This window comes from Ahaetulla prasina, chromosome 4 (genome assembly GCF_028640845.1).
Source record: "Ahaetulla prasina isolate Xishuangbanna chromosome 4, ASM2864084v1, whole genome shotgun sequence".
Taxonomy (NCBI): domain Eukaryota; kingdom Metazoa; phylum Chordata; class Lepidosauria; order Squamata; family Colubridae; genus Ahaetulla; species Ahaetulla prasina.
Window position 1 is genome coordinate 39,138,932 of NC_080542.1, and position 26,612 is coordinate 39,165,543.

Consider the following 26,612-nt stretch of genomic DNA (forward strand, 5'->3'; position numbering starts at 1 on the left):
ATAAACATATTATGTTCTTATCCAACATAGACAAAACAGCAGTATTGCCACTTTTTTGAATATCAAAGAAGCTTTCGATGTGGTTTTCCACAGCAACTTCTGCTTTGTTTATAAGACATTTTTCAAAGCGTTATCTATATTTCTTTCTATTTGTATTAACATTTATGTTATATAACATTATTAAACATGCTGCTTACATATCTTTCCAGTGCCTTTATTTGCAATAATAAAAAATGCAATGCCTTACAATGTAAACAGATACTTTTATCACTCTGATTACAAATGGAGCTTGCAGTAGTTCTTGGCTAGAGACATCAATTTATACTTGATAGGCACAACTTTTAAAGAACTTTTGTGGCCAGTGTTTACACTTATAGCTCCTAGGAAATCAGGTAATGCCAGCATCTCAAAATATTATTGCCTTAAGCCTGTCCTTTGGAAAGCTTTCTTCTTACCTCATTACATGAAAAGCGGTGGAAGTTATCAGCTCATTGTGGACAGCAATGCACATGTAGCGAGGTTCATGGAAAGCAGAAGGGATTGTTCGAGAAGTAAAGCACAGAAAACTTCCCCAAAACAAGAATAGCATTTCAGCTAGATAGCAAGAGATACAAAGATAAGCAGAAATGTGGCATTATTCTTCCCATAGTTTTCTATATTATTATCCCATGTCTCTAGATGGCATATTGGATGGATGGATGGATGTAGAAAGAAAGAGAAAGAGAAAAAGAAAAAAGAAAAAAAGGAAGGAAGATAGATAGATAGATAGATAGATAGATAGATAGATAGATAGATAGATAGATAGATAGATGACAGATAGACAGACAGACAGATAGATAGATGATCATATTCAAAATCTGTTAGGAAAACATTTCCCATCATTCCATTGATCAACTCATTTCTGACCTGAAATGGTTGGAGGTTGACAAAATTCTAAGAAGGGACACTTGATTGCATTTCCAGAAATACAGTACTCCCATTTAATTCATCATATGGTATTTCATATACTAGAATTGAAGTTCTCTACCACTGAAGCATGAACAAATTATTCTTCTGCTAGTGCCTGCAGTCGCATAACTATTCATAATCATTTCAATGGCAACTCAAAGCTGAGGATGTATACTGCTATTTATTGCTGCAGTAAATAATAGAAGCAAAATGTTGAAAACAAAACAGGCATTATAGAGGATGGAAGGAGAAGAGAGGAAAGGAATAGATAGGACAAATGTGGAAAAATGGAAGAGAGTAATTATTCAAGGTTGAGAGGATATTTAGGAAAGAATAATGACATCAGTGTTAATGAAAACTTTTGGCACTGTGCTTATTCTGAGAAACAGAAGTAAATGCTGAATCAATGGGTGATGACTTTAGGAAAGTAAAAAGCCAAGGATAAGATGAAGAAAAGAAAAATATGCAATAGACACTGTACAGAGGAAAAACCGGGGTTAATTATTATTTATATAGAATAAACAGATGACAGCCTGCAACTATGTGATCAAAACTCTATCTTTCTCCTTTTCTGTCACATGGCGAAGTACGAGATTCTCACCCACAGCCATCATGTAATCCCATCGATCTTGATCACAGATGTAAAACTGGAGGCCCCGAGGAGTCTGTGAACGGACTACCAGTGGTATGTTTTTCTCAATATTCTCCAGCATCCCAACTGTCCATGCAGCCAAAAACCAAAGGACCAACAGCAGAATCAATGCCAGTTTCTTTAGCACTCGCCCACTGGTCATGTAAGGGACTCGCTGAGCCGTGTGAGACAAAAAGACCTTTAATACCCTGTGGGACAAGAAAACAAAAGTAACCTGATCTAAAGAACCATCCTCATTGTTTCTTTGCAAAATGAGAATGCTTTATAGTGTTCAAGTACATGAAGGGATTAGGGGACCCATGCAATCAAACATCTCTAAATAGTTTCTGCAATGAATTGCTACTAGTTGCTGGTTTAGTTCCTGAAAGTTAGCTTTAACTGTTAACAGTTAATAAAGGATTTTTATTTTCATTTTTTCATCCCCACCAATTGTTTTTTTAATTTTGGCTCTTCATTTTTTGAAATAGTCTTTTGATTAATCCAGACACTATTATGAATCTTTCTAGCAGAAATGAAAATTAATAAACAAAATTAAAATAATCACAGAAAAAAACTCCTAAAAATTGTAATAAATAAAAGATGGACACTAAGAGCTTAAGGACTGTCTTAAACTAATATTTAATCATGCTGGGCTTCATTCAGAAGATTTGCAAAACTTGGGAGAAAAAAATGGGTCCTGATTGGTATTTATATACATTTTTAGTTGAATTAATAATTTCCTCTTCAGAGGAAATTACAGTTCCCAGGAGGCCCTAGGAAAGATGGATCCCAGGAGGCCCTGGAAAAGATGGTTAAAAAGGGTCAAAATGGTATCAAATCAGGGTAAGCGCATAATATAATTTGAGAAGTTTTTCTGGCACTTCTCTAACCAATGTGGAGCCAGTATACTGGATTAAATGGATCACTGGATTTAGAGGGATTGAACAAAAGAGGGATTCAGCTGCCAGTATTTATTCTAATCACAGACTTAACAAAATAAATCCAAGGTTCAATCCCTTTATTTCATCCAACTTCATGCAAAAGTCTCACCTATACAGTTTAAGAGTGATTGTTCCATAAACAATGGCAAAACCCAGCATGCGCACCCATCGCAGGACAATGCAGCGGAAGATACTTGGCTTGAAGTACAAGATAAAGACCTGCATCAGAAGGAAATACAAACATAGTGATGGGTAGACCAGGTTTGTTTTCTCAGAAGGCATTGAATTGGGGAAAGAAAGGGAAGGGAAACTTAAATTTAGTCTTGGGTCTGAATCAGACTGCCTTTGCAGAATATACTAGGTTAATTGACCATGATTGATTAAATAAATTCAGTTCTTTGTGTTTGCACTGAACTATAAACTAAAGCAAAATATGAATCAAGCCTCACAATTTAGCTTTCTGTCCTTGAGCTATTAATTAATCAGATGTCTCAGGACTATCATACAAAGCAGCTTATTCTAATTAGCCTCATTTTTTCATAAATGTAATGTTTACGAACATTAATATTTGTATTTTTGTAGTTTATAGTCATCAGTCTATATTTGCATATTTGCATGGTCCTGCACCACTTTTTTTTGGGTGTGTGTGTGTGTGATTCAAGACATTGTTGCCTCCTGGATTAGTCCCTTCAGTTTTCCTTGCAAGATTTTTTCTGAAGTGGTTGTCATTATCTCCATCCTATGGCTGAGAATTGTCTTGGTCCAAGTTCACTCAGCTGGCTTTGTATCTACAGCAGAACTAGAACTCACGATCTCCCAATTTCAAGCACAGTGCCTTAGCAAATACACCAAATTGGCACTCAGTTCTGCATACCGATGCTAAAAAGATAGCTTAAGAAGTGTAGTAGTTTTCCCAGTCTTTTTTTAGACTGCTCCGAAATGCTGCCTAAAGTTATGGGGCTTCCCTTTGTCTCTTATCAGACTTTTGGTCTACCCTCAGAGGCTGCCATTTCAAGCACACATTTTTGCCTTGGCTTGCCCAACATACAACTCATGTCTTCCTTTGGACAGCAGTATGGTGACAGTGCAACCCTTTTCCATTTTCCTTCCTGTGAGCCAGGGCACTTAAAATTAGTTTTCTTTCCTAGTAGTAACCCACACTGAGACGGTAAACCAAGCCATATTCATTTTTCTTGATGCCCCAGTACTATTCATGTACCTCAGATAACTGAACCTCTTTGGGTCCAACTCAGATACTCACAGGAAAATAGAGCAGGAGTGAGCCAAAGAGTATTGTCTCCAGAAGAATAACTCCAGAAGCCCGAATCCTCTGGGAAAAGAGAAATGAATGTGAAATGATGGTGCTTTGAAATCAAGGTTGGTGATTCTAAGGCAGTGGTAGTCACCCTGGTCCCTACTGCCCACTAGTGGGCGTTCAAGCTTTCATGGTGGGCGGTAGGGGTTTTGTCCAATACTGGAGCACTTTCCTTTTCTTTAATTTAATTGACTTTTAAAAAAAATTTCATAGCATTATTTAAAAACATTTTCATTAAATTTTCATAAAATTCCCCATAAGAATTTAAATTTCTGAAAATATACTCTTTGTATCGCCCATGCATAAGTTTAGTTCATGTTACCTGTGAAACTAAATGGCGCTATAGTGTAACCGCAAACAAAAGAGCCTCATCCCAGAATAGCTCGCGCATCTCCCTTTACCCAGCTGTAACAGACAAGCAGAGCTGGTAGCCGGCGCCCCCCCAAAACCCAATCCACAATGCGCGAGAGGCATGTGCAGACGACGATACATAGCGCATGACTGTGGAAGCGGTGGGTGGTTAGAAAATTTTACTACTAACAGAGATACAATAGTGGGCGGTAGGTATAAAAAGGTTGACTACCCCTGTTCTAAGGTAATGCAAATTTTCAATTTTTGCAAAAAAAAATAATGGCAAGTAAGAGAGCAGGACAACCATTTTATAAACCCAGTTTGTGCTCTACTGCTCACCATGGCCCTTACCTTGCTCTTCCTATAATGGTAAGAAATTAACATGTTGAAGAAAACTGTCAACATACAGAAGGCCTGGAAAGCAAGAACAATAGCCCGTAGAGACCAATCTTCCTGGATCAGACATGGTTTGCTATCAATGCAGGCTGTGCATCCTTCCCGACAGGGATGGCATTGCAGCAAATTCCCAGAATTCACTGCTCCATACTGGGAAGCACTTTGTCCTTAGGATGGGAAAAAGAGTAGAAAAACAATATGTTACAATAGTTGATAACTATTACTGATCACCATCCTGAATGTTCCTCTATATTCATATTTAAGGGGAAGGCATAACATTTGAAAAGTTTTGAGTAGACATCTTGGTCATTTCAATATAATGGTGTCCGGTTCAAAATATACATATACAAAAACTTAATTCGTGCTTAGGTATTATTTTTATTTTTCATTTTTTTACATTCCAAGTTTAAAAGAAAAAAATATACATCCTTGTTCTGATTTAGAGAAATGTGTGGAATTTTGGCAATCTTTTAGCAAAACAAATTAAGGTAAACTCTCATTAATCTATACCATCCATATGCAATGTATGGAGTATACTACCATATGGAGTATATTCCTATTCCTATCTGGAGAGAACCACATCATACACTATTTAGTTTTTAAAGCAAGCAGAGGCAATCTCTACTATTCATATTGCCTCCCAGAAATTCTGTCAGGGCCCAAATCCAATGGCAAACTGGCCAAAACTCGTTCATGTATTTTGGGCCTGAACTTTTGTCTTTTAGGGATTTCCTGCTCCTATCCCAAAACCTATCCCTGCAAGTGCAAAAAATGGACCGAAACTTCAGTTTATACTCCTTGAATCGACATTCAGCAACACTGGATAGTCTTTTGTAGACCTTTGATCCTTCAAATATGATCTGCTCTGTGTTCAAGTTAGGAATATGTTAGAAATAAACTGAACAAAGAAAACCACATGGCAGTTCTAATTCAGCACCTAGAATCTGGCCAAATGTGTAGGTTTTCATTCACTCAATTATTAAATATCCCAAATTGGAAAATAGTTATAGTTGGCAACACTACAGGTAATCCTCAGTTTATGAACACAATTGGGCCCAAGATTTCTGTTGCTAAGTGAGATGGTTGTTAAGGGAGTTTTGCCCCATTTACAACCTTTCTGGCACAGTTGTTAAGTGAATCACTGCAGTTATTAAATTAGTAACACAGTTTTAAAATGAATTTGCCTTCCCTATTCACTTTGCTTGTCGGAAGGTCACAAAAGGTGTCACATAACCCTGAGATGCTGTAACTGTCATAAATACATGCCAATTGCCAAGCATCCGCATTTTGATCACATGACTGTGGAAAATGTCATAAACCAAAGTTAGACGTAAGTCCATTTTTCAGTGGTGTTGTAACTTTGAATGATCACTAAACAAATGGTTGTAAGTTGAGAACTATCTGTATGCCACATTGCACTTGAGTAGATAAAATTGCTATTTCATTTAAATTGGGAAAGAAATGTTGTTCTGGTTTTATCCCAAATGAATGTATTAGCAGAAGCAGCAAAAAATCTGTAGTGTGCTCATTTGGGACTGAACCAGAGACTCATTTTTCTCAGTTTAAATTAACTGGCAGCCCTTTCTATACTGTCAGATGTACTGGTCTTTTGAAAGATTGTTGAACATGTATTTAATAACAGACTGGACAAATCTTCCAATGACCGTTGACGATAGAACAGAAAATTAAATTGTTAAGTTCGGGAAGTAACGAGGCTGGAGACCAGGGTAGTGACAACAGCTCTTTAATATATGGTGAACCCAGCAACCAGGCTGGGGAAAAACCTCTCCTTATATACAGTTCAACCGGCGGCTTTAACCAATCAGCAACGTGCTTGTTTCCCGCCAAAACATTTAAAGATACAGTACACTCCTTCCCTCCCGGAAAACACTTTACCCATATTTACATGATATTTACATATTATTTTTCAACGTAATCACGCAAATAGACTGGGCGTCTCCTGACTCTTTCGGACCTGCGCAGTACATTCCCTGGGAGTGGGTCGAGCTGACCGGAGGGGCTGTTTGCTCCTCTCAGCTCCTTCTCTAGGCCATCCGGCCCTGGATTATTAGCAGAGTCGTCCCTGCTGTTTTCTACTGGAACCTGTGGGCGTCGCTGGACCTCCGGAAACTCAGATAAGTCCTGCGATTTTTCCGGGTTTGAGTCAGCTGTGGAATCAAACATTGTATAGTTAGGGCCTGTTTCGACTAATTCGGATTGTTCGGCTATGCGTCAGATTTGGTCTATGTGGCGCCTCCATACTCGGCCGTCCTTTAACTCCACCAAGTATGATTTTGGACCTGTTCTGTTTAGGATTTGTCCTGCTATCCAGGTTGGGCCTTCACCATAGTTGTGTGCCCACACTTGGTCGCCTGTTTCCATCCCCCTTGTTTTTTCAAGTCCCCTCTTGTAACCCTCCGGTGTATAGTTTGGATTTAAACGGTCTAGGGGGCACCTGAGTTTTCGGCCCATTAATAATTCTGCTGGGCTTCTGCCGGTTGTGACACAGGGGGTTCTATGTTGGACGGCCAGGAAAACATCGATTTTTGTTTGCCAGTCGCCTGGCTTGATTCTGGACAATGCCTCTTTTGCGCTTCGGACGAAACGCTCTGCAAGGCCATTCGTCGCAGGGTGGAAAGGCGCCGAGAGGGCATGTCGGATGCCCTCTTCTGCCAAGTACTCCTCAAACTGGGTTGCCGTGAATTGCGGGCCGTTATCGGAAACTAGTGTGTCGGGCAACCCATGGGTTACAAATAGGTGCCGTAGGACTGAGATCACGGCCTCGGCTGTCATGGATCTCATGAGAATGATTTCCAGCCATTTGGAGTAGGCATCACTACTACCAGGAAGGTTTGGCCGTGGAAGGGCGGAAAATCAATGTGGATTCTCGACCAGGGCCCTTGGGGTCTCTCCCATTCCCGAACCGGGGCTGTTGGGGTAGCGGTCTGGACTCTGGCAGGCCTGGCATTTCCCTACCCTTTCAGCAATTTCCGAGTCCATTAAGGGCCACCACACATAGCTTCTCGCTAGACCCTTCATCCTTACGATCCCTGGGTGCCCCTCGTGGAGGAGATCCAATACCCTTTTTCTCAATTTCTCTGGGATCACCACTCGATCCCCCCATAGCAGGCACCCCCCTTGAGCCGAAAGTTCCCCACGTTTCTTTACAAACTCTTTAAAACGCTCGCCCGGCGCAGCGGGCCACCCTCTTTGTACCCAACCAAGTACAGTTCTCAGAATAATGTCTCGGTATGACGCCCGAGCCACCTCCTTAGACGTGACTGGGCCAGAGTCCAGAGAGTCAATCAACAGTATGGGCGTCCCCGGAGTGGGGTCCTCGATCGCCCCTGGTAGTGGGCATCTGCTTAATGCGTCCGCATGCCCCAACTCTTTTCCCGGTCGATGCCACAGTTTGTAGGAGTAGGCGGCTAAAAAGATAGTCCATCGGGTCAATCGGGGCGAAAGTGCCACGGGCGGTGGTGATCCCAGCCAGTAACCCTAACAGTGGTCTATGGTCTGTAACAATTTCAAAGTCTCTACCAAAAACGTATTCGTGAAACTTTTTTACCCCTGACACTATAGCTAGAGCTTCCTTATCCAACTGACTGTAGTTCCTCTCTGTCGAGGACATCGTTCTGGAATAGAAGGCTATTGGGGCTTCTGTGCCATTTGGAAGCCTGTGGCTGAGCACAGCCCCCACCCCGTAAGGGGAAGCATCGCAAACTAATACCAATGGCATTGTGCTATGATACTGTATGAGTAAACTATCGCTTGATAGTAGATGTTTTACTGCTTCGAAAGCCCTAGCTTCCGTCTTTCCCCAAGACCAAGCAGTATTCTTTCCCAGTAACTTATGTAGCGGCTCGGCAACGGTTGCCTTATTTTTCAAAAAGACGACGCAAAAGTTCACTAGACCCAGGAATGCCTGTAGCTCTGCTTTGTTTTTAGGCGCTGGAGCCTTTCTTATTGCCTTGACCTTGCTTTCAGTGGGGTGGATTCCTTCCTTGTCTATTCTGTAGCCTAAGAACTCTACAGATTCTACCCCTATTTGGCATTTGTTCACTTTAACCTTTAGACCGGCTGACCGGAAAATGCCCAGAACTTTTCTCAAACGTTCCCCCAATTCTTCTAAATTTTCGCTGATACCAATACATCATCGAAATAGGGACTACCCCGGGAGCCCTTGCAGAAGTCGCTCCATTAAATTTTGAATAGACCAGGAGCCACACTCACCCCAAACTGTAACCGGGTACACTTGAAAGCACCTCTGTGAGTCACAATTGTCTGGGCTTGGCTGTGTTGGCGTCTCACGGGCAGTTGTTGATAGGCTTGGGCCAAATCTAACTTGGCAAAACGTGCCCTTGCCCCAGCGAGTGCAGCAAGTGTTGCACCACGGGACCGGTAGCGCTTTTGCAAGGCTTTGTTTAACGTCGCCTTGTAGTCAGCGCAGATTCTAACTGACCCATCTGGTTTCACTGGGGTGACGATTGGCGTCTCCCACTTTGCGTGATCGACTGGCACCAGAATCCCTGACTGATGAGCTTGTCTATCTCCTTGTCAATCTTGGGTTTAAGGGCAAAGGACTCTCCTTGCCTTTAACCGAATGGGGCTACCTGGGGTCTAAATTGAAGGAAATAGGGGTCCCCTTGTACTTGCCCAGGCAGTCCTTGAAGACATCTTCGAACTCGTTCATGAGTGTGTCTTTTAGGTTAAAGTCACTTCTGTAGATGCCAGTCACTCCCATGCCCAATGCACGGAACCAGTCTAGTCCCAACAAACTTGGCAGAGTCCCTTCGACTATCGTGATGGGCAGGGTCTTCTTGTGTGGTCCGTACTCGACGCGGACGGAGGTGGTCCCTCGAACAGGGATGCGATTCCCTTGGTAGTCGTGAACTCGTAGCCGCTGTGTTTGCAGTTTGCGTTTGGCGATTCTCGCAAAGCTTTATAAAAGTGTCCCAGGACATGATTGTGATCGCTGACCCTGTGTCCACTTCTAGTCGGCACGGCACTCCTTCGATTTTCGGTTTTGTGAAGATTTTCTTCTCGACGCTGGGTTGCTGCACGGCCTATTATCACGGTCGCTCGATTTGAATTCGCGCCTTTTGTTTTGACCAATCGCGGGTCGCCTTGCCGATCCTGCGCTCTGATTGGTTGGTTTGAATTTTCGGAAGGTTGGGGTGCTCGACAGACTTGAGCCAGGTGCCCTTCTTCTCGCACCGACATGTAGCGTCCTTGAACTTGCATCGTTGACGCTGGTGTTGCCCTCCGCAACTTCCGCATTCCTCCCGGTCTTCTTTGCCCCTTCTCTCGGTGAGGCAAACCCCTTCCTCATCCTCGCCGTCGGATTCAGTCTGGATTTCTTCGTTGTGGACCGGGGTTGATTTCGCGCTCGCCGTTGGCGTGAGTGGCTTTTGTAGGGTTTCCGCCGCTTGGGTGGACATCTCATGAGCTCTGGCTTCGTCCAGAGCGTTTGCCAGCGTTAGATTGCTTTTTGATAGCAGCCGCCTCCGCAAACGAATGTCTCTGACCCCACGGATGAGTTGCTCTAACAGCTCCTCATCCAAGTCTCGGTACCCACAATCCTTGGAGGCTTTTCTCAGGGCGGCCATGTAATCGCTGATGGATTCGCCCTCTTGCTGTCTGCGCTCTCCAAATTCAAAACGCCGTACGTATTTAGACGGTGTTGGCGCGAAATGGTTCTTCAATAGATTTTGCAGAGTTTGCCACGATACCGATTGTACCGGCGTTGGCTCTGCCAGGGCTTCCGCGATGTCGATGACCTCGGGACCGCAGTGGCTCAGGAAGTATGCCCTTTTGCGGTTGTCTGGAACTCCTTGCAGTTCGTTTGCCTCGAGGAAGCTCTCGAAACGGGTCATGTACGTTCCCCATTTCTCCCTGGATGGGTCAAACGGCGCGGGCGGAGTGTAGCTGGCCATCTCCGCGTTTCTGCCCTGAGTTTGCTGGGTTCGGTTCTTCCGTGCGTTCAGCTCGTTCCTGGTGCTCTTTAGCCTCGGAATCCCATCCTCGTCGCCAGTGTTAAGTTCGGGAAGTAACGAGGCTGGAGACCAGGGTAGTGACAACAGCTCTTTAATATATGGTGAACCCAGCAACCAGGCTGGGGAAAAACCTCTCCTTATATACAGTTCAACCGGCGGCTTTAACCAATCAGCAACGTGCTTGTTTCCCGCCAAAACATTTAAAGATACATTACATAAATAGTGGTGGGATTCAAATAATTTAACAACTGGTACTCTGGGTTGAGTAGGTGTGGCTGAGGGGGAGTCATATGACTGAGGGGGCATGGCCAACTTGATGTCACTCACAGCAAGGTGGGGTGGCACAGGTGACCAAAGCAACAGTGGCCAGAGGCTTAGTGTGGGAGTGAAGCATTGGCTGGCCCCTCCCCTCCCAGTCACTCCTTGCCTATACTAAGAAAGGGAGACTTGCTCTTGGTGGGCTGGAAATCTCCACTGTAGAGGGTGGTATAAGAAGTAGTGCAAGGAGTAGCGCAGGCCCCTGCCAGCTGGAGCGAGGTAATTGGGCTCTTGCAGCAAGGTGGGGGGGCTCAGGCAGCCAAAGCAGCAGTGACGATGGCCAGAACCTTAGTGCGGGAGCGAAGCACTCCTGTACTTGCCTTGGTTGCAGCAACAGCATTCCACCTTCGTTGCAGTACATTTGCGCTCAAGATAGCCCTTGCCTCCTGTCACTTCAGGTTCAGAGCTGTAAGCCACGTCTGAGAAGCTCTACGGCATACAGAAGCGGCTGCGGCTGAATCATCTCTTGCTGGGTCTCTCACTGCCAGACTGCAGCAGAAAACGGCAGGCAGCTACTTCTGGCCTTTGTTGGTGCCTTGGTGGCTTAGGGAGAAGCCCAACCTGCTCTTCAGGCTTGTAGCTGTAAGCTGTGTCCAGGAAGCACTATGGCAGAGAGAAGCAGCTTGAGCCTGAAGAGGAGGTCGTGCATCTGGGAAGCACTATGGTGCCTCATCCCTTGCTGGGTCTTGCAGGCACTTCTTCTGGCCATTGTTGCACCTCGGTTGCTTGGGGAGACGCTGAGTCAGGTCAATGGCAAGGCCATGAGGCAGCAGCTATGGCAGCCACGGCAGCTGTGAGGGTGGCAGCTAAGGTAGGCCAATGTCTCCCCGAGTGACCAAGGTACCAACAAAGGTGGTAGGAGGGGGAGGCCAAGAGAAATGGTAGGAGGTGGAGACCGAGAGAAATGGGAGGCTTTGGAGATGAGCGCCCTTCCCAGCCCTGCTTCCTCGAGGGGGCACCTAGCCACGCTTACCTCTGCCTCAAGGCTTCTACTGCTGGAGCGGGCAGGAGCAGGCTGAGGCAGCTGGATGAATCTAGTCTAGATGAGCTAGGAGGAGTGGAGATCAGCGATGGAAGGCAGATGAAGCAGAGAGTTGGGCTGCAGGCAGTGGTGGGATTCAAGTAATTTAACAACCGGTTCTCTGCCCTAATGATTTCTTCCAACAACCAGTTTGCCAAACTGCTCAGAAAGTTAACAACCGGTTCTCCCGAAGTGGTGCAAACTGGCTGAATCCCACCACTGGCTGCAGGTGCTGCACAGTGAAGGCAGGCAAGCTGGTGGGCCGCGGGGTGTTTGAGGCAAGCGAGCAAGTGAGAGAGAGAGAAGCAGTTAGAGTGAAGCAGCAGCTATGCCATGGGTGTGCCTCTAGGCACTGGCCAAGGTGGGCGAGGCGAGATAAGGAATGGTTGGGAGGGGCAGGGCAGTGTGGGGTGGGGCAGGGCGGGGCGAGCCAGTGGTGGGATCAGCCACCATTGCACAAAAAGTTAACTGGTTCTTCTGAGCCAGTGCAAACCGAGTGAATCCCACCTCTGAAATTAAGGTAGTTATAGGAAATTGATCGAGAAACAACAACAAAAAGCCCATAGAGTTGCTAATTACAATACGAAGTATATCATCTCAGAGTAATCTTTATATTAAAATCTCAACATATTAGGAAGTCATTAGGTTAGCGCTAATTCTGGAATAGCTAATTTGTATTTTTAAGTTCTAATCAAACAGGCATTTGGGAATAAAAACCTGTTTTCAAGACTTATTTGGGATTTGGGAAACTACTATATCTGTTTTTTCATTATTTTTGTCTACCTCAAGAGATTTTCCAAAATATCTCCCATAAACAATAAACCAACCCCTTTTCCTTTAAATTCCTTCCAAACTCATCTTTTCCAGGAAAATTCCAAAGTATATATAATTGACACAACTACATATTTATTTGTACTTACTAGGCCCTCATTTCTTCCTCATATTCTGCCATTTCCACAGAGTTGTCCACATTGTGGTCCCCTTGGGTAGACATTAATATCTTATTTTTCTAAAATGCTGTATATTTAGACCTACGCAACTTATAACAGTAGCTCAAATTGTTATATTACTACAAAAAGCTGTACTAAGTTTGTCACTATTTACCAGACCAGCCTTTACTGATTGAAGAAAGGTGGGAGGTGGCAGTTCTCTGTCCTCCATAGAAACCTGGCTTGCAAAGACAACTATATTTTCCAAGGATAAATCCATGGTTTTCCTGTGGGATACACTGAAAAGAGAAATGCACATTTGTAAAATCTCTTTCTCCCCTCCAAACTCTCCAAAAGTAAATTGATTAGAGACAAGCTCTTTAAATGCTCATGGTTTGAATGGTTATGTTCTCCTGGCTGGTGTTCTTTCAATCTTCTTCCTTGTTAATAATAATAATAATAATAATAATAATAATAATAATAATAATAATAATAATAATAATAATAATAATAATAATAATAATAATAATAATAATAATAATAATAATTTAATTTGTATACCGCCCTTCTCCCGAAGGACTCAGGGCGGTGAACAGGCAGATAAAATATAAATACACACAATAATTAAAAACATCCCTTAAAAAACTAATTTAAATGCCCAAGATGTTAAAAAACGTACTCCCCCGTAAAATCACAAAATTTAAAAAACCCATCCAATAAAAATAAAAATCAGGCTAGTCCAGCCATACGAAATAAATAAGTTTTAAGTTCGCGGCGAAAGGTCCTAAGGTCAGGTAATTGTCGAAGTCCGAGGGGAAGTTCCTTCCACAGGGTCGGAGCTCCCACAGAGAAGGCCCTCCCCCTGGGAGCCGCCACTGTTTGGCTGACGGCACCCTGAGGAGTCCCTCTCTGTGGGAGCGTACCGGGCGATGGGAGATAGAAGCCGGCAGTAGACGGTCCCGTAGATAGCCCGGTCCTAAGCCATGGAGCGCTTTAAAGATGGTAACCAATACCTTGAAGCGCACCCGGAAAACAACAGGTAGCCAGTGCAGTCTGCGCAGGATAGGTGTTATGTGGGAGCTCCGAGACGCTCCCTCAATAACCCGCGCAGCTGCGTTCTGAACTAGCTGAAGTCTCCGGGTGCTCTTCAAGGGGAGCCCCATGTAGAGAGCATTGCAGTAGTCCAGGCGAGAGGTAACGAGAGCATGAGTGACTGTGCATAAGGCATCCCGGTCCAGAAAGGGACGCAACTGGCGGATCAGGCGAACCTGATAAAATGCTCTCCTGGAGACGGTCGCCAAATGGTCTTCAAAGGACAACCGACCATCCAGGAGCACGCCCAAGTTGCGTACCTTCTCCATCGGGGCCAATGATTTACCCCCGACAGACAGCCGCATCTGCAGCTGACTGTACCGAGGTGCTGGCATCCACAGCCACTCCGTCTTGGAGGGATTAAGTTTGAGCCTGTTCCTCCCCATCCAGATCCGTACGGCTTCCAGACACCGGGACAGCACTTCGACAGCTTCACTGGGGTGGCCCGGGGTGGAAAAGTACAGCTGGGTGTCATCAGCGTACAGTTGGTATCTCACCCCAAAGCCACTGATGATCTCACCCAGCGGCTTCATATAGATGTTGAACAGGAGGGGTGAGAGAATCGACCCCTGCGGCACCCCACACATGAGGCACCTTGGAGTCGATCTCTGCCCCCCTGTCAACACCGTCTGCGTCCGATCAGAGAGGTAGGAGGAGAACCACCGATAAACGGTGCTCCCACTCCCAACCCCTCCAACCGGCGCAGCAGGATACCATGGTCGATGGTATCAAAAGCCGCTGAGAGGTCTAATAGGACCAGGGCAGAGGAGTAACCCCTATCCCTGGCCCTCCAGAGATCATCCACCAGTGCGACCAAAGCTGTCTCCGTACTGTATCCGGGCCGGAAGCCGGACTGGAACGGGTCTAGATAGACAGCTTCATCCAGGTACTGGGGTAGCTGACATGCCACCACACTCTCTACAACCTTCGCCATAAAGCGAAGATTGGAGACTGGCCGGTAGTTCCCTAAAACAGCTGGGTCCAGGGAAGGCTTCTTGAGGAGGGGTCCCACCACCGCCTCTTTCAAGGCCGCGGGAAAGACCCCCTCCCACAAAGAAGCATTTGTAATCCCCTGGAGCCAGCCTCGTGTCACCTCCTGAGTAGCCAATACTAACCAGGAGGGGCACGGATCCAGTAAACATGTGGTGGCGTTCAGCCTACCCAGCAATCTGTCCATGTCCTCGGGAGTTACAGGATCAAAGTCATCCCAAACCACCTCAACAAGACGGGCCTCAGAACCCTCGCCTGGATCTACCCAATTTTGATCCAATCCGTCCCAAAGCTGAACGATTTTGTCGTATAGATAACCGTTAAACTCCTTGGCACGCCCTTGTAGGGGGTCCTCCCGCCCCTCCTGTTGAAGGAGCGAGCGGGTCACCCGAAACAGGGCGGCCGGGCGGTTATCTGCCGACGCAATGAGGGAGGAAACGTAGGAACGCCGCCCTCATTGCCACTAGGTAGGTCCTACTATAGGACCTAACTAGTGTCCAGTCAGCCTCAGAGCGGCTGGATCTCCAGGCACTCTCTAGGCGTCTTCTCCGGCGCTTCATCTCCCTCAGCTCCTCGGAGAACCAAGGAGCTGGTTGAGACCGACGCCGGGTCAGAGGCCGCAAAGGCACGACACGGTCCAAAGCTCCAGCCGCGGCCCGTTCCCAGGCCGCAACTAGCTCTTCAGTCGAGTCGTGGGCCAGGTGCTCGGGAAATGGCCCAAGCTCCGTCAGGAACCTCTCCGGGTCCATCAGGCGCCTGGGACGGAACCAGCGCATTGGTTCCGTCTCCCTGCGGTGGTGGGTAGCGGTCAGAAAGTCTAGACGAAGGAGAAAATGATCTGACCATGACAAAGGTTCAACAACTAAATCATTTAAAACCAGATCATTAGACCACTGGCCAGAGATAAAAATCAGGTCTAGGGTACCTCCCCCGACGTGGGTAGGGCCATCAATTAACTGAATCAGGTCCATGGCCGTCATGGAAGCCATGAACTCCTGAGCTGCCGAGGATGCTACGCCGGCTGATGGCAAATTGAAATCCCCCATGACCAACAGTCTGGGGGTTTCAACTGCCAACCCGGCCAGCAACTCCAACAGCTCAGGCAGGGCTGTAGTCACGCAGCAAGGAGCCAGGTACGTGATCAACAAGCCCACCTGAGTTCTACGACCCCACTTCACGAAGAGGGATTCACACCCAGCTATCTGAGGCACAGTGGTTTCCCTCGGCTCAAGACTCTCCTTAATGATAACCGCCACCCCTCCACCCCTACCCTGGGCCCTCGGCTGATGGAATGCTCGGAAGCCTGGTGGGCACATCTCCACTCGGGGGGCCCCCCTCCGGTGCCCAGCCAGGTCTCTGTAATGCCCATAACGTCCGCGGTCCCTTCCTGAATAAGATCTGAAATCAGGGGCTTTATTAACCGGACCTGGCATTACATAACATCAGCCGGAGGCCCAGGTCCCGATTACCCTGGCCACTGGTCACGGGAAATTTCTGGGGGCCGAGCACGCAATCGTCAGAAACAGCGAGGCGAGCCCCGAGACCTGATGTGCCCCCCCCCTTCCATCATATCTGCCTCTCCCACTTACCGTAGTAATAGCTCAACCCTGACAAACTGGAACGACACCCCTCGCCATAACCCCAGGACCTATTAAGTTACCGCCGCGAACACATGGTGGACCTAGCCCCCTCCCTGATGGGTTTCCCCCCCACCCATCCACCCCCCCTACCCCTCCCAACCCAAACCCATCAGTTCCCACCCTCCCCTTAAAATTCCCATTAAAACTCCCTTTAAAAAACCGATTAAAACAGTTAATTAAAAATCCCCTGAGTCTCCTATTTTTGGCATGCCACCTCTCGGGGTTCCAAAACCCGTCCTCAAGATGGGCCCTCGATAATGTGGAGGGCCAAACCCGCGAGAGAGGGGAATCTCGCAGGGCAAGAAGGTCGGCCGCTGTAAATGTTCGCATAACAATAATCTGGTAAACCAAAGAGTTGCGTCCACAAATATGTCATGTCATAGAAATCACGAAAAATGGTGGAAAAGCAGTCCTGGTCGGTCAAGTTGTTCAAGAAGATGGTGTATTATACGGGACAGAAATCAGCTGAAAGGAATCCTCGACGACAAAAGAGATAGACAACGGCCCAAGTGATGGAGAAAGGGCCAGATGATTCAATGTTTATGTGAAGGTAGGGAGTCATCCCCGCTGTCGTCGTCCTCATTACAACGTCAACTGCCATCGGGAAACCATCATCCCCAGAAAGCTGTCCAAAGAGACCCGTGGACCGGCAAGCTATCTTTTCCGCCGACGAGGGGGCAATGACATCAAAATGCCCTCCCCCCACCGGCTGCCGTCATCTGCTGGTCGCTTCTGGTCAGTTCTGCAGTTTCAGTTCGGCTAAAAAGAGGGCGAGAGGAGGGCGAGAGTGACAAACGCCCCCTCCGTCCCCTCCAAAAGCGAAAGGAGGGCGAGTGAAAGGAGGGCGAGTGTGTCAAACGCCAAGGGGCGAGAAGAGGGCGAGAGTGACAAACGCCCCCTCCGCCCCCACCGCGGGCAAGAGGAGGACGAGTGAGAGGAGGGCGAAAATGTCAAACGCCCCCTCCGCCCCCCTCCGCCGACCACCGCCGCCGCCGTCAAAAAGCGGCGAAAGAAAACGCCGGTGGCCAGCCGCCACCCCAAAACGAGCCGGCCGAGCTGGCAAAACATGCCGGCAGCATTTGGGCTCGTCCTGTCATTTATAATCTCAGAATAACTAACTCCCCCAACCCCAAATTTCCAGCATCATAATGCAAGTTTTTTAGGCTGTGTTCTGCATAATCCTAGGTTTCTGGAGAATTTGATTGGATTTTGTGAGAGATTAGGGACAAATGTTATCTATCTTCCTCCCTCCCTCCCTCTTTAGGCACTGCCTAAAAAACTTTAACTCCACTACAATCATAGTATTCTTAGAATTTTTTTATCGACAATTTTAGCAGCCTGTTTAGCAAAAGTTTGAAAACTTTTGTCATAAGATGCTGTGAGAAGTCATGCAAATTATGATTCAGTAATAGTATTGCACAAGTAGTCTGCCTTTGAATGGAAAGACTCCAGGGGAATATATTTACAGCTTTCTCAAGGACTTGGCTGCTCTCTGAAAACCTTAATAAAGAATCTACAACTTAAATATTTTAAACAAGTAATGGGAAGTCAAAAGTCATTGGAAAAGACTTGCAATTACAAAAAAGGTTGACAGAGGACAAAGTGGCTAAATATTATCAGTGACGACTTTAAGTATGAGCTTAAAAGAATGTGAAGAGGCAGCTTTGACAGAGAGCCTTGGTGAAATAATGTCCAGTGGCGCATTGAGTCATTATGGTGCAGAGTATCAGGCAAGAGGCAAAGAATCAGATACGGAACCAAAGTTATTATTTTCAAGGAAAGTGACTGAGGAATGTCCTTTTTGACTTTGAGTAAGATTTAGGCCTGATAGTAACCAATGTAGAAGGAAATCATTCTCATATGTCTTATTTCCATAACATATTCAAGCTAGTCAGTCAATAATCCAGTTAAATTTCCTTACGGGTTCCAGCACCACATTATCACATTAACTGTGTCAAGAGTCATCAATCTGAGTCATCAATCCCACCACTTTCTGTAGGAAGCCTTAATGACTGGAGCACTTGCACCAGAAAAGTGTTAGCAAGACTTCATTAGCTGTGTTGGCGCAGTGATTATGCAGTTTTGCAGGCTAACTCTGCCCATAGGCAGGAGTTTGATCCTAAGTGATTCAAGGTTGACTCAGCCTTCCATCCTTTGAGAGATGGAAGTAAAATGAGAACCCAGATTGTTGGGGACAATGTGCTGATATTTGTAAACTGCCCTTAGAGTACTGTAAAGCACTATGGAGAGGTATATAAATCTAAGTGCTATTGCTATAGCACCTTTCTTATTGCAAGCATGGTTGAATTTTACAGCCAATGAATCTGGGAAGTACATGACTTTGAATTCCTGAGCTGCTCCAGACTCAATGCTACATGATGGCAAATTTAAAACTCCATGCACTATTGGCCTTGGAAATCCCACAGCCACCCACTAGGACTGTGATGGCGAACTTATGGCACGTGTGCCCAAGATGGCACTCAGAGCCATCTTTCTGGGCACGCGAGCTGTCACCCAACTCAGCTGCAGCTGTGCATGTGCACGCCCCCCAACTGGTGTCTGGGCCTCCAGTGTGCATGTACACAATTCTGGACACCCAGCTGGTCTTTGGAGCTCTCCTGTGTGTGTTTTACATGGGCAGAAGGTGTTCATGCATGTGCATTGTGCATGCAAAAGCATGCGCATATGCAAATGGTGCAATTGCACACGCAGTGCACGGGGGAGCCACACAAAAGCCACATGCATGCGCAGATGGTGTGGTTGCATGCGCAGCAGATGGGGGCAGCTGCACATAAGCGAAGCGCCTACCTGTTGGGCATTCAGTGAGTAAGATGTTCACCACCATTGCACTAGGAGTTCAGGCAAGAACGTTGTTGTGTAACAGGGAAGCCAGTATTGCAACATAAATCCAAATGATCCCTAAAGCTCAACTTCAGCCAAAGGGTGTCACATCCACTTAATTGCAGCACAAGGCCTCTGAAGGCATTTTAAGTCTTTTCAGATAACAATGGCTATCCCACCTGCCTCCACTTTTCGTAGACTCATTATTGATGCTACATTTAAAACCCAGTTGGGCACACCTCTGAGAATGAAATAGCCTCCTTTGACATCAATTCTAAATTATACCACTAGGCCAGCCATTTTATCCAGAATGAGGTTATGGATAAGGACTGCTTTGTTATAGACCAACCTGGCATTAAGTAACAGCAGCCAGGGACTGGAGCACCGAGGACCTGATAACTTGGCATTATAAATGAATACTGGTGACTTAAGGTAAAAAAAATTTCAAGCATCAAGTTTATCTTTTGTGATGTGAACCAACTCATGTTTCCCACCAAATCTTTGCCTGCCCATCACAATCTGGATCCCATTCCCTTTCCTCTCTCCTGTCACCCCCTGCACCCACAGCCCAGAATTTAACCAACCAGACAGCCAGACAGATACACAATCAACCAACTACTTTCCTGCCAAAACACATTCCAGTTATCAGCCATCCTGCCCCAATAGCTTCTGTTAGCCCACTGAGAACTTAAAAATTGTATCTTCTTTGCTGCCAGACCAAGATGATAATGTCCATCCCAAAACATCATCCAGTTTAAGGGTTCATCCTCACACAATGAGCAGACTGCATTCTCCTTCTTGACATTTCTTCATGGTGTCCACTCTGTCCTTGTGTTCAACACCAACTCCTGCCTGGAGCACATTCCAACCTCTAGATTTCCTTCAACATTCTACATAGCTGTTCCAACAAACTTCACACCAACATCAAGTATGCCCACTGGTAACAACCCCAATTATCATGCCCACTGGTTACAAACAGATTTCATGGTTGTCACCCCAGTGATTCCACTGTTTGCATAACAAATTTACTTCGTCATTGATACAGGAAAATATACTATGCCCTTGTGGGCAAAGAGTGCATCAGTCTTGGTACCAAGTTGTCCCCTTGTCTGTATTGCAAATATTCTGTGGCAAAAATAGACACTTCACCCTGTGTCTTTATAAAAGATCCTTTTTCAAAAGCTATCAGTGTCAAAGAGTTGGCCTCAGTTAGAAAGATTCTTCAATCTAAATACAATATAGTAGTAAAGAAATATCAGTAAGGAGAGTAGTAAATAATCTTGATTATCCTGACTACCAACTTGTTAGTATTTAGGCAGCAGATAGTACAAATTAATGCATTAATGATTTGTTTGTATTCGATGCTGTGGGAAAGTATATTGTACTACTGAGATGTGCATACACAGACTTATACACACAAGCTGTACACTTTTTATGTGCTAGTTGATGAAAAATTATATACTTATTTCCCTATTTTGGGGTGACAGTTTTTGTTTTCATTTTAGTGATAGTAAGTAGCCATTTTGTACATCAATATTTCAGTGGGAGAAGAAACAGAGTTTAATCAAGAGATTCTCAGTACTGTATATATTTAAAATATAACACACACACACACTCATTCCCAGAACCTCCTCAATATATATATATATATACGTTTCATCACACCAACCTTCCTTTAACAGGCATGAGTTTTGAGAGGAATCTAGAATTAGCTGATGGCTGTGTCTAGAAGTGAGGTATTTTGCTCTGCACCAGGGGTCTCCAACCTTGGTTCCTTTAAGACTTGTGGACTTCAATTCCCAGAGTTCCTCCACAAGTCTTAAAGGGACCACAAGTCTTAAAGGGAAGGTTGGAGACCCTTGCTCTGCACAATAAAAATAAATTCGGAGACTGTTAGAATCAAAACAGTAAGGCAGCCCTAGTAACTTCTGAAATGCCTTCTCATGTCTTTTCTCTGTGACATGTTTAAAAGATTAAGATGGAGATTTTACCCCTTCCCCTGTGCTTTATTTGATCTCTTCTTATCTTATTGGATTAAATTAGGAGCAAGTATCTTGAGTTTTGTGTAAAGCACTCTCATTTACTTCATTTCTCTAGCTGGCTCAACACGATTCCCTCCTCCTTCTCTGGACATCCATGGCTGAATATTTAAGCATTACGCTAACCAAATGTTGGATGGCCAAATCCCCTTTTCCTAAAACCTAAATGGATCACTAATGCTGCAGAGTATACTAATCCCTTCAGAAGCAACTACAGCCAAAAGGAAAGCTAACATTACTACTGAATAAATACTGAATACTTAAAGGACCAGAAAACATATTAAGCCACAGTCCATATTAGGTCAAGAGTCTGTTTTTTTCCAATTATTTCACAGGAAGAAAATGTCTATGCAATGCATACTGAAAGTTTAATGAAATCAGAATTCCACTGTTTTTACCTTTTTCAGCAGACAAAGAGTCATAGATTCACAGGGTTAGAAAAGACCTTGTAGGTCTTCTAGCCCAACCCCCAAGGCAGAAGTCCTTATACTGTCCAATCTTTTCTTAAAAACTTTCAGTGATGGAGCACCCACAAATCTGGGAGGCGAGCTGTTCGATTGATTAATTATTGTCAGGAACTCCTTCTTATTTCTAAGTTGAATCTCCCTTAGACAAGCTTCCACCCATCACTCTCCATAGAGATAGAGTAGAGATTACTCTACTATATCTCCATAGAAATAGAGTATTTCTTTACATAAGGGCAACTCCTCTCCCTCTTTTCTTGTTTCATTTGAACAATTTATATTCTTTTAGCAGTATGCTCTAATCATGGATATCCATCCCACCAAATTTCAGTAGTAGCTATAATATCATGCTTGCACTCATGTACTAGGATCTCAAGTTCTCCCTGTTTGTACCTCACACATTGAGCACTAGTGTGCAGGCATCTGAGTCCATGATGACTGACCCTGTGTTTGCTTCCTGCATCTTCTGTTATATGCCTGAGTGGTGAGAAGGAAGGCACAGTCAGGCATATAACAGAAGAAAACCCAAAACATGAATCCCATGGTCAGAATCATTTTCTGATTCTTCCTCATTTTCTGATGTCTTGGGATTCATGTTTCGGGTTTGGTCCTAAAAATTGGTCTCATTCCCCCTCCAGTTTTAGTTTAAAGATCTATGACTGAACTGAGCTAGCTATTTTCCAAATACGTTCTTCCCTGTCTTTGGGAGGTGCAGAGCTACTACTTTTCTTGTAGGTAAAGTAAACCAGAAAGCCAAAGTTCTCTTGATGGCAGGCACTCCTGAGTCAGCAAGGAGTTTTACTTCTCTAAATATAATACTTTTATAGATATAAAATTAGGATTAATTTGACAAGAAATGTCTCTTAGGTAAGACAGTGTTATGTAACTTCAGTAACTTTAAAATGTGTGGATTTCTGGTTCCAAAATTCCCCACCCAGCATAAGTGGATTTCATAACACTCATGTAAAAGTTGCTAGGATTATGAAACACTGGACTAAGACACCGTTCTGCTTCTTTTTATGAATTCAGTCAATTCTCTCCTGTCTACTTTGAAGAGAGCACCTTTTTGATGGCTATGCTACATATTTGCTCATTACATTCATACAGGTTAGATCATTAAGAGTCAGATTAACCTTAATGAGTGAATTTTTTAAAGCAACTACAAATTTTTTTCAAACTCCTTTGGAAACTTGAGAAGTGGCATGGTTCCTTAATAAATAGCAGACAACTATGTAATGTTTCAAATAGTACAGGATGCAAACTAAGAGGGTAGGAACAGTCATGGTCTCTGAAAGATGGGTTTGTTTTTAGTAAGTTGAAGGAAAGTGCAACAACCATTCTTCCCCCTTCTCAAAAGCACCACATAAACCCATGGAAAAATAATGAAATCCCCACAGTAGAGGAATGGATTGTGAAAGTGTCATAGTTCTTACAAATGGCAAAACTGACCAGTCTGGTCAGAGAAAGTGGGGGAGGGGAAACCACAACAAAAAGTTTTCTGAAAGACTGGAAACCTTATGCAGTATGGATTTTTTGTTGAAAGAAGAAAGAAATGATATGGTGATTTGTGGGCTTGAAGATTTAGGAAGATGTAGATTAAGTGAGAGGCTGAAAGGATTTGGGTAATACGTAAGAGGGAGGAAGGATTATAAATTTATAACTATCTGTTGAAAAGAAGATTGTAAATCATAACACTTCTTTACATTTTTGTTCTCTTTTTTGTTTCTTGCATTTTCTGTTTATATATTTTCTTTTTTTTCTTTAGATTTATATATATATCTATCTTTATCTCTCTCGCTCAAGGAATAGAGATAGAAAGATATAAATATTCCTCAAGTTAAGAGTTGTCACTTAGTGACTATTCAACATTACAATGGACCCTCCATTGTAGCCTAAAAGCTACTTATAACCCAGTGTTACAGTGTACAACCCCACCAATCATAGGAATGTATTTTGAGTGCTCAGCAACCACCTCATATTTATGGAAGTTTGCAGCATCCCACAGTCACACAGTGACCTGCTTTATGATAATCACGACTTATGACTGTAATTGCCAGGCTCGACTACCATCATATGTCGAGGACTACCTGTAAAATAACAACAACAATACACTATATAAGCCCAGCAGTTAAGTTCTGGTCTTGTGTTCATGTAGAGTTCAATGTACTTTTTCTGAATTATTTTCAAAGCAAACATAGCTTTATTACAACACAATTCTAAATAAGAAAATTAGATGGGTTGGGGAACATCTGTCCTCCAGATGCTGCTAAAATGAAACTGGCCATCCCTCAACCTAATCACCATTGCCTGGGGCAACTGGAATATATTTATATTTATATATTTATTTAGGAATGTCTGGAAAAGTGGTTCCAGAGGATTGGCACAATAATAGGGAAGACCCTCCAGTTCACAGTCTGACATGATAGCTCTCCTTACCTGGGTGCTGTTGAGATCACACTGATGTGTATTTGCAAACCATCCTCCGTTAGTGGCACACTGGTTTATATCAACATTTTGGATTTTAACATCCAGCCTCATGACCCCTCTGGAACAGATAAGGTGATGGTTTTAGCATGTATCGGGAGAGAAGGAATTCAACAATTCTAATACTTGATTATATGGAACCATATAATCACTGCAGATGATATTGCCATTGGCTGGAATGTATTAAGAATTGCTCTGATGAACAATCCATGTGTATGAGCAAAATAATATCCTATCTGAGGAGGTAGCAGAAATATGAGAAGACAAAGAGAAGGAACGGAAACATTTACTGAATGGGGAAGCATGGAATTGACCCTAACTATATACAGTACATCTTTAATATGCTGCTGCTTTAAATTAGAAAAGTGAAGGTAATACACAGAATTTGGGATGGAGCTTCACTAGCCCTTGGATTATGTAGTTTAGGATTTGCATCAATTATTCTCATGATCACCAAGTAAGTATGTTCCAACTCTTTAGAGGAAAAAGCTACTATGACACCGAAAAAGTTGACAACTTTATATTAGCAACTTAGCTTCCTTCCTTGCCCTCTCCCTGCCTTCAGATTCTTTCTTTGCATCATATCAGGGCACAGCAGCTTCACTGATGCACAGGAATATGACCTTCCGCATAGCAGAAAGTAAAAGCACAAAAGTACAAGATACTCTTAGTTAAAGAGCGACTAGCCACAGAAAGTAGAATGGCAGTACAGTATAGTAGGTACATTCTTTCACATTGGCCTATTGCATCATGCAAAGATGTTTAAAGGGTTCATATGTTGTGAAGCTATAATGTATTTTTCTAACAGATTAACTCTGTAATTTGTATATTCTGAATGATGATTTAAAAAGCTGTTAAGAACCTTGACAACTGTTTTATATTCAATCAAATTGGTTCTGTCATTTGTGTGATCTCAAAAAGCAACAATTCATCAATGGCCAATTTGTATATTAAATGATCTATGACAAGTCTATGATTGGGATCACATTTCATATCAAACAATGATTTAATTATGGATTGTTCATAAATCATAATTGGCTGGGTTCATATAGCAATAGTAATAGCATGTATATTTACATATCACCCACAGTGCTGTCTTCACTCTCTGGGAATTTTACAGTGTCAACTTAGTGCTCCCAACAATCTGGGTCCTCATTTTACTGATCTCAGAAGGATGGAAGGCTAAGTCAACCTTGAGCCCTATCAAGATCAAACTCTAGGCTGTGGACAGTTCGCCTTCAATACTGTATTCTAGCCACTGTGCCACCATATATTATATTAGGCAATGAATTATTACCTAAAACCTACAATAATTGCTTCATTGTACTAATACTAAGCCAGTATTAGTACATTGTACAATATATTAAGCCCTACATTAAGGTTGACACATTATGTTGGATAGCAGAGGAGATGTCCACTCCACTATCCCTATTATTTGTGGTGCTGCAGGGACCAGGCTTCCTCCTCTTCTTTTTAACATTTACATAAACAGTAGCTGCTGGGTGAAGTCATCTGTTAGTATGAAGTGAGATTTCATCACTAATTTGACGATACCTATTTATGTATCTCTAAAAGGGGCTGTCTGGGTGATGCTGTAGAGTCCTGCCTTGGTGCCTGAAGACTCACAGGAAGTTTGGAAGGGGAACAGTTGAATCTTAGTAAGATCAAGTGGCTTTGGTTTTTAAGACCTCCTGATTTTGGGGACTTTCCATCTGTTATTTTGGATGGGATTGCACTGCTCCTGACAGATCATGTACACAATTTGGGGTTCTTCTAGGTTCACAAATACTAGTTGAAGAGCAGGTGACAGTGTATCAATTGCGCCTTTCCTGCACTGGAACGCACTGCTCGAAGTCACTCATGCCCTAGTCACCTCTTGTTTTAATTACTGCTACATGTTCAACATGAGGCTGCCCTTGAAGAGTATTTGGAAGTTTTAGCTGAGGTAAAATGTGGTGGTGTGGGCAATCATAAGCATCTGTTATTCAAGGGACATCTTTTTCCATGAACTGCATTGGTTACTAGAAAGCTTCCAGGTACAATGCAGGATGCTGGTAATTACTTTAAAGCCCTTCATGATCTGAAATTAGGTTATTCCTGGAAATCTCTCTCCCCATTTGGATTTACCTTTCCTGTTAGATTTGGCAGAAGAGACATGCTCTGAATCCCATCTCTGGTGGGACTCAGGAAAGAACCTTTTCTGTCATACAACTATG

General features: G+C 44.1%; 1 protein-coding gene across 1 annotated transcript in view; it reads right to left on the reverse strand.

The window, feature by feature from the left end:
- GPR179 (G protein-coupled receptor 179) overlaps positions 1-26,612 on the reverse strand; it is a 47,301-nt gene that overhangs the window by 15,220 nt on the left and 5,469 nt on the right. Inside the window, exons 2-8 of the mRNA XM_058183603.1 lie at positions 24,349-24,457; positions 13,022-13,145; positions 4,538-4,749; positions 3,782-3,850; positions 2,630-2,739; positions 1,550-1,788; positions 456-594 (exon numbers count right to left, since the gene is read on the reverse strand). Of these exons, the coding sequence (XP_058039586.1) occupies positions 456-594; positions 1,550-1,788; positions 2,630-2,739; positions 3,782-3,850; positions 4,538-4,749; positions 13,022-13,145; positions 24,349-24,457 (1,002 nt within the window). The remainder of the gene's footprint in view (positions 1-455; positions 595-1,549; positions 1,789-2,629; positions 2,740-3,781; positions 3,851-4,537; positions 4,750-13,021; positions 13,146-24,348; positions 24,458-26,612) is intronic.